The 17052-nt window shown below is 36.9% G+C and overlaps 1 protein-coding gene across 4 annotated transcripts in view; it reads right to left on the bottom strand.

The window, feature by feature from the left end:
• Window positions 1-17052, bottom strand: part of Mme (membrane metallo-endopeptidase) — a 118554-nt gene that overhangs the window by 13977 nt on the left and 87525 nt on the right. For all 4 annotated transcript variants that reach the window (XM_013518633.1, XM_013518632.1, XM_005393061.2 and 1 more), the window contains exons 16-17: window positions 15901-16004; window positions 4571-4629 (exon numbers count right to left, since the gene is read on the bottom strand). In XM_013518633.1, coding sequence (XP_013374087.1) covers window positions 4571-4629; window positions 15901-16004 — 163 coding nt within the window. The remainder of the gene's footprint in view (window positions 1-4570; window positions 4630-15900; window positions 16005-17052) is intronic.

Below are 17052 nucleotides of genomic sequence, written 5' to 3'. Positions count from 1 at the left end.
TATGTCTCATGTTTTAAAGCTCTACTACCTGCCAAGGAATGGAAACATTGTTTTGTAAGTAGAAAAAAACCCAAAAACTAAAGTTGGTCCACTGCTTTGGGATATCAAGACTATAAGACAAAGGCCTTGATTATAAGAAATTTAAGATCTAGTTAACTCACACAAATAAATCTTGTTTATTTTTCTTTTAGATAAACTAAATACAATGTAACATTACATGGGTGTCAGGGATAAATATTAGATATTTGGAGTGGAAAAGCACTCTGAGCAATTTAATTGCTCCTCAGAACTTTAAAAAAAATTGGTAAGTTGCCATAACATTTGAATGACAAAATAATAAAAAAGTACTTTTGTCCTTGGAGAATTGTAATAAAAGTTGTACCTCACGTGTAGCTGCCTGAGCTAAACAGTGCCAAGGAATTATTTTTAGCTTAAAGTATAAAAATCATGTGAAGCACTTTATTAACTTAAAATGAGCACTATCTCCCACACTATGTACTTTGATTAAAATCCACCCATTATATAAAATGCTCTTATGAAACGTGCTACCAAGACTAAACATTAACTATAAAGATCCTGTTGATTTAATTATACCTCTACATGCCATGCTTCAAGCAAGTGATAAGATTTTTATGGCTCATATTAAGCACTAGTCTTCAAGTTCAACTTTGCAAATGGTGATCTACCTTTTACATTGTCAGCTAAATGTCTGTAATAAAGACTTTCCCCCGTTAGCCTTATTGGGGTTACCAGTCAGCCTCAAAGTTGCTGTCTGTAACCAACTGCTTAGTAGTGCATTTTTATGTCCATGATTATCAAAAAGTTAATTAATTAAGTAAATCATTAGTCCATGTAAGAAAAGGTTGGATTTCTTCTTCCTTCTCGGCTACCTTCTTGGCCTTGATCCAGAGCTTTCTCTAGGGTTTTTTTTTTTTTTTTTTTTTTTGTACCGGGAATAGAACTCAGGACCTTGCGCTTGCCAGGAAGGCTGCTTGTGCCACTGAGCTATATCCCCCCGGCTCTCTAGTTTGTTTTTTAAGGTTGCACTCAATTCCACTTTAGCTTATTTCAGCTAAAAGTCAAGTTTGTAATCAGGAAAAAAAAATTGGTGGAAAATAAGCATTCTCTTCGCATTAAGTAGAGTAGCAAAATGTTTGGAAACATTCATTAACTTTCTTACCCTAAACTCCTAAGAATGAAGGAAACATCTGAGAATATGTAACCATCTCAAGGTATTCACAGACAGGCTGAATACACTAAATAACCTAGACATTTCTGAAACTGAAAAAAATTTGATTTAAGAGTCTTACTGCAATTTTAATGAAAAAAGAGAACATAGCAGTATTAAGATTTTTCTATTTGACTTGAAGAGGATTTTTACATTGAATAACATGAGCAAACTGATAGAAAAACATTTGACAAATATTCTAGTGCAGTTTTCCTAATGACATAGCATGGAAGGCCTCTAGAGCTGTATGAGATAAGTATTCAAGGGAAAGGGACATTGAATTAAAAGCTCTTAGTATGCATTCTTGTCCTGAAGTTGACTTTTCTGTCAATGTAAAGTGGTGAAGGGCGCATACAAATTAGAATGTGGTCCCTATGCATGACTTCTGACTAAAAATGGTGAAGATTCAATTAAAAGTAGAAATGACTGACATAAGTAACTCACTATAAGACAATAAGTTTCTTCTTCCTGTAACAATATAAAATAACTAGCCTCATAAGAAATTGTACGCATTCTAACTTGGGGGGGGGTTATATATCTATGTCATGAAGGTTTATTTATTTATTTATTTATTTATTTATTTGTTTTTGGTTTTCTTCTGGTACCAGGAATCGAACTCACAACCTCGCACTTGCCAGGCAGGCACTGTGCCGCTGAGCTAAATCCCCAGCCCATGAAGGTTTATTTATGCAGCACATGTTTCTTTATCAACTCAAATTTTATAATGGGCTTCATACCAAACCCTTTAAGACAGTGTTGCTGAAAAATATGTATTCAAATGTAGGTGCATTTATATACACACACATATTTCCATCAGAGAGAAGGATGATCAGAATATTCGGTTAGTTTTAATTAAGACAATCTTCATTTTGAAGATTTAAACAGTTTTCAAAGAAACAAAGTCCACATTTCAAAAACTCTTGCATAACATTTCCCTTCCTCTGAACTGCTGTTATCAGCAGACAAACATAAAGAGGCTAGCAAGCTTTTTATTTTATATTTTCATCCGTTGAGCTTATCTTGAAAAAAATTTAAAAAGGTGTTTCTTATATATTAAGAATGCATATTATTGCTAATTCTTGATTCAAAGAGTAACTCTCCATTACATGAAGTGGTAGACCATTTCTACTTTTTTCTGTGTGCTTAAATTCAAATGACAACATTTCTAGCTCCTCTCTGATCAGAAAATCTCTTATGTGAATCAATTTTGAACCTCTAAGGACTTGTTACAATTAGGAATCATGCAAGTTCCTGTTCTGTGTGTATCTGCATGTGTGTTTTACTGAAGATCAAACCCAGAAGAGCTTTAGTACAGAGCTACATCCTGTCTGTCTATTTATCTATAACCTTTGAGACAGGGTCTTCTTAGTTGCCCATGTAGGATATGAACTTGCAATCCTCTTCTCTCAGACTTCCTAAATGCTGCAATTTCAGGTATGTACCCACCAGGCTGGGGGCACAAGGTCCTGTTTTTACAATGCCTGCAGAAGGGTTGAAGGTATGAACATGCTATACTGGTCACAGAAGCGCTTTCTGGCCCCCGTCCTTGAAGATGAATCAGCACTGGTCCGAGAGGATTCAAGGTTTCTCCTTGAGCTGTATAAAATGAAGGCACATTCCTGGTCTCCCCTGATGCAAAACTAAGAGACTAATTGCCTACTCTGCTTTGGGATTGCACTTACATTTAGTTATGATGACTGGGTTTCAGGACAGAATGAACTGGGTCTTACAATGACAGAATTTAATACTGAATATTAAACAGAGGTCGCCAAAGGCTGAGGTTATAGAGTGTGTGGTTAGCTCAGGGTTCAATCCCCAGGGTGATACTTTTTTTTAAAGAGAAATCTTAAAAGTGAAGATATTCCAAACATAAAGGCACTTCTAAGAAAAAAAAAAAGTGTGATTGTTTTCTAGGAATATATGACTCAGGACTGACCACCTGAGTTCTGAAAAGTTGATCATTAAGCTGGTTTTGTCTGGGTTTAGATAGTTATTTCCCTACCTGGAAAATGTATTAGCTTAGACTTTGAGCTGACTGATTTTAACTTAGGTGTACATGTCTTATTTATGTGACATAAAGATAACATTTTGATTACTTTATATAATTCACTGTCATGTCACATATTAATGTCTGGATTAATGAAAATTTTTCCAAAAAGGAAACCATAAAAATGCTAGAAGAAAATATAAACAACTTCTTAGTACATCTCTTCTTAGGCTTAAAAACAAAGAAGAAAGGTATAATCAAGCTTTAAAATAAAAAGATATATAAAAGTTTATTTTTAATCAATGATAAATATATTGAAAAATTAGAAAAAATTCTAAGCAAAGTGGTGACAGAATTTTAAAAAGATGAGACTCAAATATATTAAATGAGGAGTTTAGAACAGTGGTGGGATGACCAGCCCTCTTGATTCTGGACCACACCTAGAAATAAATGGGGAGACTGAGCACCCTTGAAGTCTGCCCTTACTGTATATTTACTATACCTCTAGAAGTACTGAATCAGTGGGATATTGTTATACATACCAAAAACCCTTTGAAAATAGAGCTTTGTTGTATAACAACAGTGAATTTATAGTAATCCAAGCCTAACCCATAAAAGAAAAACTATAAATCATTGTCATATGAAGAAATTCAGTTATTCCTTGTATCACTCACTTATGTATTATTGATCATATGCATATTTCTGAGATGTCACTATTAGGGAACATACACATTTTTGCTTTTTTAATCCAGAGTGGTTAAGTAAATACAATTTCACATGATTTAACCTAATAAAATTGAGTTTTCAAATTTCTGAACTCCTTGGAGGATTTTGGAACAAAGATGCTATAAAATGGGACATGTCTACCAGTCTGCACACATAATTACAGGGAGATTCAGATTTGTAAAACTTTGGCTCTTAGAAGCCTGAACCACTTTAAAATGCTGATTCCTTGTAAGTCTGAAAGCAATATTATTTTATAGAAATATATGAAAAATGGGGCTGGGGATATAGCTCAGTGGCACAAGTGCCTGCCTGGCAAGTACAAAGTCCTAAGTTCAATTTCTGGTACAAAAAAAAAATATGAAAAAAGACTTTTAAAAGTAGTTAGAAATAAACTACTTAGAAATAAGATAAACCATTTTAGCTATAAATAAGAATGTTGTAAAAGAAACAAAATTAATACAATTTGTACTAATTAAAATATTCCCACTATAGTGAAAACAAGTACATGAAGTATATTTAATAAACCAATAACTCAGCTTCAGCTCAAGTTTCATTTCATATTATAACCTGGTCACACTGTACATTATGGGTTGGGAACAATAGGCAAATATTAAAGAAATATAGCTTACCTATTTGATTTCTGCCTGAAGAATAAAATGCATTTACTACAGCTGCTCCACTTATCCACCTATGGAAAACATAAGACCATGTTAAAAAAATGCTACACTGTTTGATTCAATTGCTTACCACAATAAAAGTATTACTATTCCTAGGTGAATGTTATCTTTTCACTTGAAATATGATTAACACATTAAAATTAGCTTACTAGGTGAAAGCTCATCTGAAATTATTTCTATTTTTTGAAAAATCAACATATATTGGTCTACAATTTGTTATTTCATCTCTTGAGAAACTGTAATGGGCTAGAGTTATTAAATTAAATTGTTTAGTTTTATGTTCTTAATACTAAATAACTACGCCAATAATTCAGAAGCGGTTGACAAAATATTAAAAATGCAGTCATTAAAACTTCACATTCGAGTATCTTTAAAAATTTCATAATTTTTAGTTTACAGAGTCTTTTTTGGGGAACTAAGATATCTCAGGTGGATAAGAGATAAACTTTTATGAATGCAATAAAAAACTATTTTTTAAGAATGCAACATCTTAACTAACTGAAAAAAAGTATATTTTTATGACTCTAAAGTGAAATCCAGGTACTCTTAAAGAGATACTGTTTCTCTGTCTACACCATGATTTTGGCTGTGTAAAGAATTTAAAGGCTTCATAAATTATAGTCCCTGACTGCAAGAGAGTCTCGTTTATTTGAGATGAGAAAGATGCATATGAAATAATGAAAAAGTAACTCTCCAGTGATAATCCGAGGACTGAAGGATAAGAGCTAATTTTCTCATACTTTTGTGCTTAGATATGAAAGATACCTATCCACAATTATATGCTGACTGCTTTGTGCAGCAGGAATAATATTCTCATTTTAATATATATATATACTCATTGAAAAAGGACACTTCTTGACTTCAGACAATTTCCTAAATGTTAGCACATATGCATACACTTAGTATAATAATATATTTTGCTGAAACAGAATTTCACCATTGAGATACTGTTTGATGTTGGTTTCAATAAAGGTTCTTGAAATTGTTAAAAAAAATAATATATTATCTAATGTTTTCATTGTAGTTATTCCACTTTCAGGGCCCAAATTAGTGAGACTATTATGATCCTTCTCACAGAAGACTGCAGTAATAAGTCCAAAGAGGGTAAATGAAGACCGTTTCTAGAAACTGTTTTGTCAGGTTATCAGGACAAAGTCAGCTATCCATCATTTTAGTTATAATACCAGTAACTATTGTGAACGGTACATATAAGCACTATTTTGATCTCTTAAAAATGACTGCCAGAGGCCACAGATTTAACAACTGCCTGATTAAGTATGTGTTTTGTCTCCAATAAAATGATTAGAACTTTTTATATAAAGGATGTGGAATTTTTTTAAATCCAGTTATCAACTCTGTGAACTTTTCTTTGGGAAGATAACAAGCCTGGAGCGGAAGCACACCTGATCTGTGTGTTTCTCCCTGACCGCTGCTGCTTTTAGTACAGAAGAGCATTTTTTAAACAGGATAGGAGCAGTGATATTATTAGTCCTCCCTAATTTCATCACAGCCAAGATATCAATATTTTATTTCCTGGATGTTGATGATTACGAGAAATTTAATTTTATTTATTTTAATTAAACTCCACTTGCTTCCCACACAATGTGTGGTAATTAACAAGGAAAACATTCACCATGCTTGTAAGTGCAGGGAAGTTAGACTAAACGCAGATCAGAAATTATAAAGAGTCAGAGGAGTTCATTTTTGTGACTAACAGATATTATAAAGGAGACTTTATATAAAAATCATGATTACAAAGACTATATATATTCACACAAGGTACTGTGACATAGGTCCAAATACGGTTCCATGAATAAGGCAAAAGAATCAAAATGGAAAATGCACTTAAGCTACCCGTGAGGAAATACTGTAGCTTGTGTGAATTTAAGCAGCATTGCCAATGTGTTCTCAACACTTTGATGGCAAATATGACAGCAAAAATTGTACATGAACAGTTTATATTTACTAAAATTGGAACTGCTATTAAAGTTCATTTAACATTTGTTCAGCTCTCAGCGGATTTAGGGTTCAGTTTCTCAATTATGAAGTCCTGATTTTTTTGTCAGGATTTAGGGTTCAGTTTCTCAATTATGAAGTCCTGATTTAGTGAACTCTGCATGGACTTTTATGGGTAATGACAAATGATACTCGCAAACTGCTTGGCACTGCACTGGTGAAAAGCTCTGGTAATGAAATAGAAAAATTGCCAATTCAAATTGCTTTTGAATTAAATGTTGTTACGGAGGGGAGGAACCAGATACAGTGATACCTCAGTTCATGAATTTAATTCATTCCACATTTTTGGAAAAGATGGCTACGTTTGTGTTCACGTGAGAAATATGGACATAGTTGTGTTCATCACCCGATGCAGAGTTCGCAAACGGAAGCAAAAGTTTGTCAAATGCTTCTGTCTGTGAATCAAATTGTTTGCAAACAAAAGTGTCTGTGAACTGAGGCACCACTGTGCATGAAACTGATTCCTCTGGACAAGAACTGACCTCAAAACTAGGACACAGAGGAATGAAGCTTTCACCTTACCCATCTTGTGTTTATTGCTTTTGTAAAGCTAAATGTCGTATCTTTTGTTTTAGAGCTTTTCTGCTCTTACATTACATTGAGAAGCTTAAGATTGCAGTTTGATTAATGTTTGTAACTTTCCAGTGGGGAGAGTTTTACATATTAAAATGTCAACTGTGAATTATACTTTTGGGAAAACTATACTTTCAGGTAACTATTTATGAGTATAGTGCACTCTTAGAATTATGGTGTTCAGTGTACACGGCATTAGTGTATTTCTGGAGATCTTTCATGACGTATTATTCTCAGACCATACTAGAGAATTATCCAGATTCAACAGCAAGTCACACTTTTTCCTGGCAATAAGCAGAACTTGAAGTACTGTGATTAAGTCACTATATCTTTAAAAAGTGAATGATAACAGTTACAGACTCAGTGTCTAATATTTGTGGTCCATCATGAAGTATCTTACTATGTTAATATAAAAGCTAAATTAATAGCAAAGAAAATATTTTTCAAATCAAATGGTGATGTCATGAAAATTCCAAGTTCTCTTGATTTAGAGTCTTCTTTGTTTAGGAAATAAAAACAAATCTGACCCTGAGGGTAACACAGATAAAAGAAAATGAGCACAAAGAAGAAAAAGACAAAATAGTGCTGATGTGCTCCAGAAGCAGCTGAGAGTGTAGGTTACCAGAAGATAGCCTTAAAGGGTAGACATCAGAAACCATCAGCTTCCACCGAGAAGGAGCAAAAGTCCTCCCATTTGTCCTCCTGTGTCCAAGGATCTGTATGCGTATGAGTGTGGATGTGTGCGTGGGGGTGGTGGTGGTGAATGTAAGACCTCAGAAAGTAAGAAACTTTATTTTTAATTTCTGAGATGTAACTTTGCCAAGTTGATTCTTGATTGGGGTTATTCTATAAGAGAACACAAAAGGGTCACTGTAAGCTTCCTCGCCTTCAAAGCCAAGCTAACAATGTAGGTGGGAAATATAACTCTAATACACTTAAGAGAGGGACCAGGTGTTTCTTTTCTATCTCTTATTACTCTGAAGTAGCTGAAGGGTGATGAAATGAAAGCACATGGACATCATTTTTATAGCAGAGAAGAAAACTGGAGTCAGATCCTATTTCTTTTGGATATAATAAACCCATCGGATTGCAAAAAGCTGGAATAAAATGTCTCTTTCATGCTTGTGTAACTTTGAAACTTAAAAAGTTAATGCCTTTTCCTTGCTAGTTCAATTTCTTAACATTAGTAGTCTCAAAGCAACTCTTTTGAAATCAGCAATTCAATAGTTTTTCTATAGCTTCTTCAGGTACCCCTGGGTGGAAAGGAGAATTCTCATCTTGCATTTACAATAATCACGGTAACACTTTCCATTTATTGATATTCAGTCATGAATGCTTCAATGTTTTCTGTATACTTTCATTCATCTTTCAAATAATCCTTGTAATATAGGTGCTAATCCCACTTGTAGTTATAGAAACTGAGACATATTATGGTTACTGAACTATGACATGAACACAGTGATATAGCTGGAGAGAGAATATTTAAACAAAGACCAGGAGGGCCTGTGTAATGGCTTGTGTCTAGATTATCTAGATGTCTCCCCAAAGCCTCATGCACTTGTAGGTGGGGCTGCTGGGAGGTGGCTGGATCACAGGTGTGTGGTACTGGATTATGGGTGTGGTAACTGAATTAGCCCACTGACTGGTGTATCATAGTTCTGGGTGTGGATAACGGAAAGGTCCGCCTTGGGTATGGGTGGCACCAACCAATAAGCTTGTAGCCTGGAATGGAATAAAAGGGAAAGGCAGACTCACAGCTTCCTGCCTGCCACACCACGGACTGTTTCTCCTCTGCCATGGCCTATGCCATACTCCCTGCCTTGGAGCCAGCCAACTACAGACCAACACCTCTGCAGTGAGGTGAGCTGAAATAAACCTTTTCTTCTTTGACTTGTGATTGTCTGGTATTTTGTCCCAGCAAAGAGAAAGTAACTAAGATAACCTGTCCATCTTCCCGTAAAATTCCCCACTATTAAACTTGATATGCACCATGCACAAAATTTTATTACAATGATTAATACCATTATTCTTGTAAATCTCTTTAAAAGTAAAGATAATAATTTCTAATTACCTTCTCGCACTCGGTATCCCACTTACTCTAGTAAGTTTAGGATACTGGATTCTACACTACCCTGAAGTCACATCACAAGATGCATCATGATCTGGTTATGAAAACAATAGCTACTATTTAATGGGCACCTAAGCTATGTACCAGGCACATTATTCAATACACAGCACAGCAGCCATGCAATTCAAAAGTCAATAAACTTCCACTGACAAAGAAAAAAAATCAAATCTCAGAGGTTATCTTCAGTCACAAGCTTAATAAATGGCAAAGTCGGGACCTACTTTCATCAGCCCATTCCCCCAGCTGTGATTCCACAGCGCATGCTCTTTCCAGGCCCCTCATTCTGATAGAAATGAGAAGATCTACTTCTCTTGCAATGAACAGTAACAGAAACTCCCTACCCTGACTTTCTTCCTTGACACTATTAGCTATTTTTGTGCAATTCTAAGTCTGGAAACAAGGCACAACCACTTTAGTCTTTGAGAACTTTATATATATGTACACACACATAAGTGGAAAGCTAAATTTAGAGAAACTTCCAATTCTGGAGACATGTGGGGAATGGATCACTTCAGTCAGAATTTTCTTTTGGTGACTTCTCTTGATTTAAAGTAACTCTGGGAACTTGTAAGAAAGAATTAAAATGTCTTCCAGCCCATATAACCCATCATGCGTACTTAACTTGCCAAGAGGTTATTACCTGACTATCCTACATGATAACTGCATGATGGCAGGGATTTCCCCCAGTTTGCTTGTAATTAAATCCCTGGGTTTAGGACATTGTTGGGAACACTGTAGGCAGTGAACAAATATTTGGGTCTTGGCACATCAATGGGTCCTCCGTGTCCCTGAGGGCTGACCCAGCTCACCTGGGGCTCTGGGCGAGTAAAGGGCCCTGCTGTTCAGTTGACCAGAGACGGCAGCGGCAACCGGAACTATGTGTCACCTGGGCATGGTCCACCCAAGAGAATAATTGGAATAAAAGCAGCAGAATTCTTGTGAAAAGTCCTCCAGCTTAAGTGGAATGTTAGGACTTTTTGATTATGTTGTTTGTGGTTGAAAAGGCCTTACAATTAAAAAATAAAAACAAAAGACCTACCTAAAACTTCCACCTTTAAATTATTCAGCCTCTCTCTCTATATCTTTTATCCACACTGAAAACAAAACCATTTCCTGGGTGCTAATTAAAAAGCAGAACTGTTTTTACACTTAAAATGTTTTGCTTACTGCCCAGGAACACACTGTAGAAAGTGTGTTACCTTAATGGGAGTATAAAGAAGCAAATCTGAAGTTTCAATCTGTTACAGAACATGCAGAACCCAAGCAGGCCATTCCAGATACTGCCATGGGAAATGGGTGACTTGTCCAGTGTAGTTTATGTATTTTTCATTTGTTTCTGGTGGAGTCTGAGTTAGATGTGGAGACTGATTTCTGTCTCAAGTCTCCAGGGCTCTGCGTACCTACCCTGGACATATTCTATCTATTCTCTATCTCCATGGCACCAATTTTCCCAATCCCTGCTTAACTATTTTTCTTTTATCCTAGTTGACCGACACAGGGTTTCCTTAGGAAGTGGTTCTACAAACACTGCTGGAGCGGGCAAAGCAGAAAGGAGAGTGTAGAAAAATGTGAGGCACTCTCCTGCCTCTCAGAAATCCGCCTTTTTCTTCTTGGGTCACTGGGTATAAAGAAGCCAAGGTGGGAAATGTACTCATTGTTGTCAAAACTTCACAGCAAAGGCCATAGAATTTAGGGCTAGAAAGAGCCTTGGACACATTGTACTGTGTGGCGCAGCCTGCTCTTTTTGTAACTAAGGCAACTACACGGTTTAGAAAGGTTAGAGGTGGCAATGGGCAGAGCAGGGACACTGAAGAACCCTGGTGACTCACCACAGAGGCAAAGCTGTGGTTTCACTTCCTAGGGTGCCAGTTGCCCCCCCACTGTGGGTGGCGCTGACCTTTCACGAAGAGCCACAGAGCCACAGCTCTGGGGCTCCGGCACTGACGGTTCCATTGATGCCAGGTAGCCCAGATTAGAGAATACATCAGGCTTAAAGCAACTAAGAAGGCATGAGTCAACTATTTTTGTTTTGTTTTTAGGTAATTTTCTCTTCACCTCAATTTTTTTTTCTTTTTTTAATTTTAGACGGGGTCTTGCTGTGTAGTTCAGGCTGGCCTTATACTCACTGCATAGCCCAGGCTGGCCTCAAACTCATGGTGACCTTACTGCTTCAGCCTCCTGAATGCCTCACTATGCCTGGCACCTCAATATCAAGTTAAATGGTGACACACTGCTTCCAGAAAGTGTTTCAATAATAACTAAAGGTTTAATTGTGGTTTTCCAAAGAAAGTGTTATGCTATCACTTTGTTTCCTTCTAATAACACCCAACAAAACTTGTGTTTTGTTTGCGCGTGGATTTAAGTCTTATTCACCTACCTCTTTCAGTAGATCATAGGTGTCTAACTGGATAGCAACATCTTATTCATCTTTTAATACTCTATTATGTTTAGCACAAAGCTTTGCTTGTGGTAGCTGTTCAATAAGTATTTACTCAGCTGTATTCTGTGTGTTTTTATTTTGATACATAACAGCAGGAAAGATGCAGCAATACAAAAAGTTTTTGTAGTTCAGGAAAAGTAACTCCAGGCTCAACAGCCATGATTCATAAATACTGGCGCTGCCCGTCACCATTTTATCACAGGAAGGTCTGTCCTGAGAAAGCCATAAAAAACCAGGTCTAAAAACAATGAGGAGGGTTCACTTTGTTTTGTTTTTGAACATATTTTTTTATAGAGATTTATTATTTGCTCTAAGGGAATAATCATGTTACTATAAGTAAATAATTTTAGCTACATTATTAAGCAATTCTGTCAGCGGATTTTATCATATTCCTAATTCAGCACTATTTTTATCTGACCACATGACAATTCCTAGAAGACATAATACTTGAGATAAGTCTAGAGAAATATGCCAAGAACTCAGAAACCATACAAACTTTTAAAATTTAAATCCCTGTCCCTTGTACCAGTTGCTCACAAGATGAAGTAGACTTTTTTTAGCTAAATAATTAACTTGGGTGTATCACATGTAGATTTCCTAATTTCTTCAATTTTTTGTATTTAAACAGAGAGCAGCAAAGATGATGTTGTATATCTTTACCAAACATGATGGAAAAACGCCTGGATATAACTATCTTTACTGCAGCAGCTAAGTTAGCTTTCGCAGCATTATTACAAACCGACCATGTTACTGTTTACTCCATGAACATTTACGAAGGGCCTACATTCTGCTCATTGGCATCTGACCTCTAGTGACACAAATACAGTTTTTTCTTTCAACAAGAGTTTGTCCACTAACAAAAACTATTGGTGCTTTGATGAAAATGTGTGAAGCGTAATTCAGGTACAGGGGTCTATAAGTAAAGAGGTAAATTTACATTTAAATTGAAGGAAACTGGGGAGCTTTCTGTTAGGAGGAGAAGGGGAAAAGGATGAGAAAGAGAGAAAGAGGGGAAGAGCAATGATCTGGAGGTGATTCTGAGGGCTGGAACTCTGGACGAAGGTGGCAGGTAGGGTACATCTGATGGAGTTCCGGAGAGCTACGGGGAGGCATAGAGATGGATTTCTTTCTAAAAGCTTTGCTCTTTATGAGCTAGGCCTCATGGACCCACTGAGAGTTTTTCATCAGGAAATAACATGACCCAATCTGTGCTTTCAAAATTCTCTCCGGGACAGCACTGTGAGGGTACACTGAAGATGTGTAACTCTCGTGATCAGTGAGAAACGTCTCAGTGAAGGAAGTGGCGCTGTGGCAGACGGGGTGGAGATGCTTCCCTCCATTGCTACGCACTAAGGAGCAGCTAGTACATGTAGACCTTTTCTTTGGATGGAGATTTGAATTAGATGTTAATGTAGGTGGAAGAGATCAGTGTAGGATAAGATGATTCCCTAGTTTCTGTCTTGGCAATAATAAGATAAGGTTTGCAGGAAACAGGTAGATATAGGAGAAAACCTCACTGACTTTTGCCTAAGTGACAAATGCTGTATAGGGTCTCTGAGACATATGGTATTTAATGACCAGCTATACACGTAGGTCTAGAACTCAGCAGATGAATGTGAGCCAGACAGAAATACTGAGTTGTGATAATAACTGTAGAAGATCTCAAAAAGCTGTGACTTTGTCCAATAAGAATGTGTAATGGGTAAAGAAAATGTCTAGAGGTTTACTATTTGGCTAACTCAACTGGTACCTTGAAAATTCAGTTTATCATCATTTCTCTAAAGTACCCTATGAGACAGTTGTATAGGAGTCAATAATCTCAACTCTATACCTTCAATTTTGGGCATAGGACATGTATTTTCCTATAAGACCTTGGGACTAAAGATACTGAAGAGTTAAAAATCTCATTCTCTGAGATGTAACTGCTGGCTATATGAACAAATTAGAAGCAATAGGTATTGTTTGCTTGAATATACAGAATTAGAACTTAAAATTGATGCTACATAAAAAAGGAGAAAAAACAACATAGGGACTTTGTTACTATTAAGCAGGTGCAAAAGAAGTCAGACACATTCCCTGCAAGTAACCATAATAAAACCAGAGGAATTGTATTACACTGTATTCTACAGGCTCCATCCTAACTATCTGATGTAATCACTGTCAAAGTGTTGCTGACTATTTTGAAGAAAATGACGTGAAAAGCAACTAACACGAATTCTGGGATTCCCACTTGGAGAAGGGTATGTACTTATCAGGAAGTCTAGTACCTGGGTCCCAGTCACAGAGCAGATACACCACAGTCTAGGGTGGCTGAGCTGAGGAATGTTTTCTTTTAAACGTTGCCCAAGCGATTCCAATAGGCAGCCCGTTCTTTTAACCTTTGCATTCAGTACAGCGGCAGAGTGAGGGGAAAGAAGCAAAGCTGGCACTGCGTTCTAGAGAAGACCTAAGAAGCTGTAATACATTTGTGACTTTCAGAAGGTGATGGAAAGGACCTGAAATGTCCTACTGAAGTATTCATGTCATTGACTGAACCTTCATTAAAATGTACCCATTTTAGCTTTTGACTATCTACCCTAAAGAAAGACTTTGAAAACAATCAACACATATAAGGACAGGGAATGAACCATGTAAACTAGATCACAATATGATTATAAATAACTTCAGAAGAAAAAAACCAAGTGATAGCTCAACACCTATCTCTAAAATAAGAAAAATTTTCAGTGTCTTACGAGTGCAAATCATTTTAGTCATTTCAGAAAAACTACTTAGCCATATCTGTTTGTAGACATTTTACAATTATTAATATATATGGATATACAATATTCAGATCCAAGAAATATCTCAGATGATAAAATTACCCAGTATATTCCTGAGAACTTTTTATGGATTTCTGGAGACAGGATGTGATAACTTGATCATCCGCCAATCATATGTGTCTACACTCTTTTCCTTCCCACATGCTAGAAGAGAACTGACATTAGCAGCCCTAGAAAATGCAGTGTTTACTCTACTATAAATCCAGAAGCCAGAAAGAGCCAGTCTGTGTTTGAGGACTTCTCAGGGCTGCAGGAGTTCAAAAGTTGAGGAAGGACTGGAATGTGCCGACAGTTACATTAGTCATTTTCTGCCAACTATCCTTGGTTTATTAGAACAGAACAGTCTTTTCATTAAACAGTCCCTCCGCATGTTGTACTGTACACCTTTCTTAGCACATTTTCCACTTTGCTGCATAGCTTACTACATTATGTCTTGTCTATCTTCTGCTGCTGTTTACCTCTGGTTTTCCCTGGGCTTAATGACACCTAGATTTAGTATTCCAGAACAGAAACTAAGTAAATGAACGAGTGAAAAAAAGATGGGTGAATGAAAGCATAAGTGAGTTCATGAATAATTCCCGCATCTCTTTGCCAATTTATTGTGCTGGCAACAATATCAAATTAGTATAGTTGGTTTTCGCTTGTTCACTGAGAAATTTCTATATGTGGGGCACTGAGGACTTCAGGTCAAAGGCATAACATCTGTTCTCGAGGGGCTAGAAGCATAGGCAGTTTAAGGATTTCAGTTCCCAGCATAAATGTGTTAGATGCATCTCAGTAACTGACAAATACACACTAAATGAACAGTTAATGTGAAGTACTGGTGTCCTTCATAAGCAAAGATTAAGAGCATTTAAAGACTATTTGTGAGACCGATCCCTGGTACCTCCAGTTTGGCAACTGCAGAGTAAAAAAGTATTCTATGAACTAGGCTAGAAAGTGGATGGAGTTATGGGATGCTTGGCTGAAAGAAAAAGGTGGGACTTCCACAGAAGAAAATCCTGCATACAGGGTGAGGCAGAAAGTATGCTAGAAGCCGTGGGTTCCTTCAGCTAAGGTGTTTCTAAGAACATAGCCCATGAAAAATTTGGAGGGGACAGACAATAAAATAAGAAGGAACGAAAGAAACAGGACGAAGAACACCCAAATGAAAAGCAATTAAATTTCTTTAGTTTTCTGACCCATGTTATGAGGACAATGTAATTAGATGCTTTCAGAGGTTCCCAATCAAGAAGACACAGCACTTTCTGACATTTTTCTGGGAACCTCTTCCGAGCGAAAACATCAGAGAATGGAATATACGTACTCGTTCTTGTCCACCTTCTCACGGAGCTTCTTTAGTTGCTTACTTTGGCTGAATTTCAAATTCTGAATTATGTTCTCAAAGTATTCATCTTCTCTGTAGTTCAACTATATTACATAAAAGATTTTGGGAAAAACATTAAAGCCAGTATCTTCAAAACTTTTGCCAAACAACATATCTTCTTAAATTTTGTCAGTTAATAAGGTTAGACCGTGTTTAAAATATACCCAAGAAGGGCTTAGCTCTAATTAGCCCCATTCTGTTTTATAGGTTAGGAATAGTCTAGCTGAATTACAACCTCAGTCTATATTTTAATCAACCAAACGAAACCAAATGTCAGGCCAGCCTCTCACAATATTGTACTAATCCTCACATAACAGACGAGTGTCTCAGCACATTCCTATTTAGAACCAACTACAGGCCCAGCACTGTCTCAGCATTTTAAAACACTCATGTAATCCTTACTATAATCCTATGAACGAAGGACTGTGATCATCATTTTAAAGTTGAAGACACTTCATCACTTTCCCGAGTTTATAGAAGCGGTGGAAATTAAATTTGGCTTTGAGTCCATGCTCTTAGCCACTACATCCCTCTCACAAGGGCCCCTGGGGCCTGCAAGGTCTACACAGAGAGAGAGAAAGCAACAGAAATCAGATTGCTCTGCAAGAGGAAAGAGCACAGAGCACTTCGACTTGGAAACCTCTGTGTTAGGCTGACCGACAATAGATGATGAGCCGCCATCCTCCCTGGATTTAGGCAAGGACCATCCTGCCATCATTACGGTATCAAGTAGTGGTGGCCATCCAAAGTTTGCAGAGGATTTCTAGCTGAGTCTGAAACCGGAGCTACAGTGACATGGACCAACTCTCTTCTCTTTTAACTGTTACACCATGAGGCAAGAATAACATGGTTTCTGGTTTTCTAATATCAGATTTGCTTTTGCTTTTGTATACAGGAGGCATGATCTAGCTTATGCGATGGGAGGAATAATTGGAAAGTGCAATAAAACCAGAGGCTTGGACTTTCCGACCTGTACAAAGCGGTGGGAAGGAGGCCAAGCTCTGTCTGCTGTTGTGCATCACCTGGATGTCTAGTCTCGGTGCTCTTTAAAGCACATCAGATTTTCCTTACTACTCTTCAGATGGAGCATAT

Source organism: Chinchilla lanigera, unplaced genomic scaffold, assembly GCF_000276665.1.
Source record: "Chinchilla lanigera isolate Chin_1 unplaced genomic scaffold, ChiLan1.0 scaffold00047, whole genome shotgun sequence".
Classification (NCBI taxonomy): domain Eukaryota; kingdom Metazoa; phylum Chordata; class Mammalia; order Rodentia; family Chinchillidae; genus Chinchilla; species Chinchilla lanigera.
The sequence above is the reverse complement of the archived record's forward strand: the minus strand, read 5'-3'. Positions and strand labels throughout refer to the sequence as shown.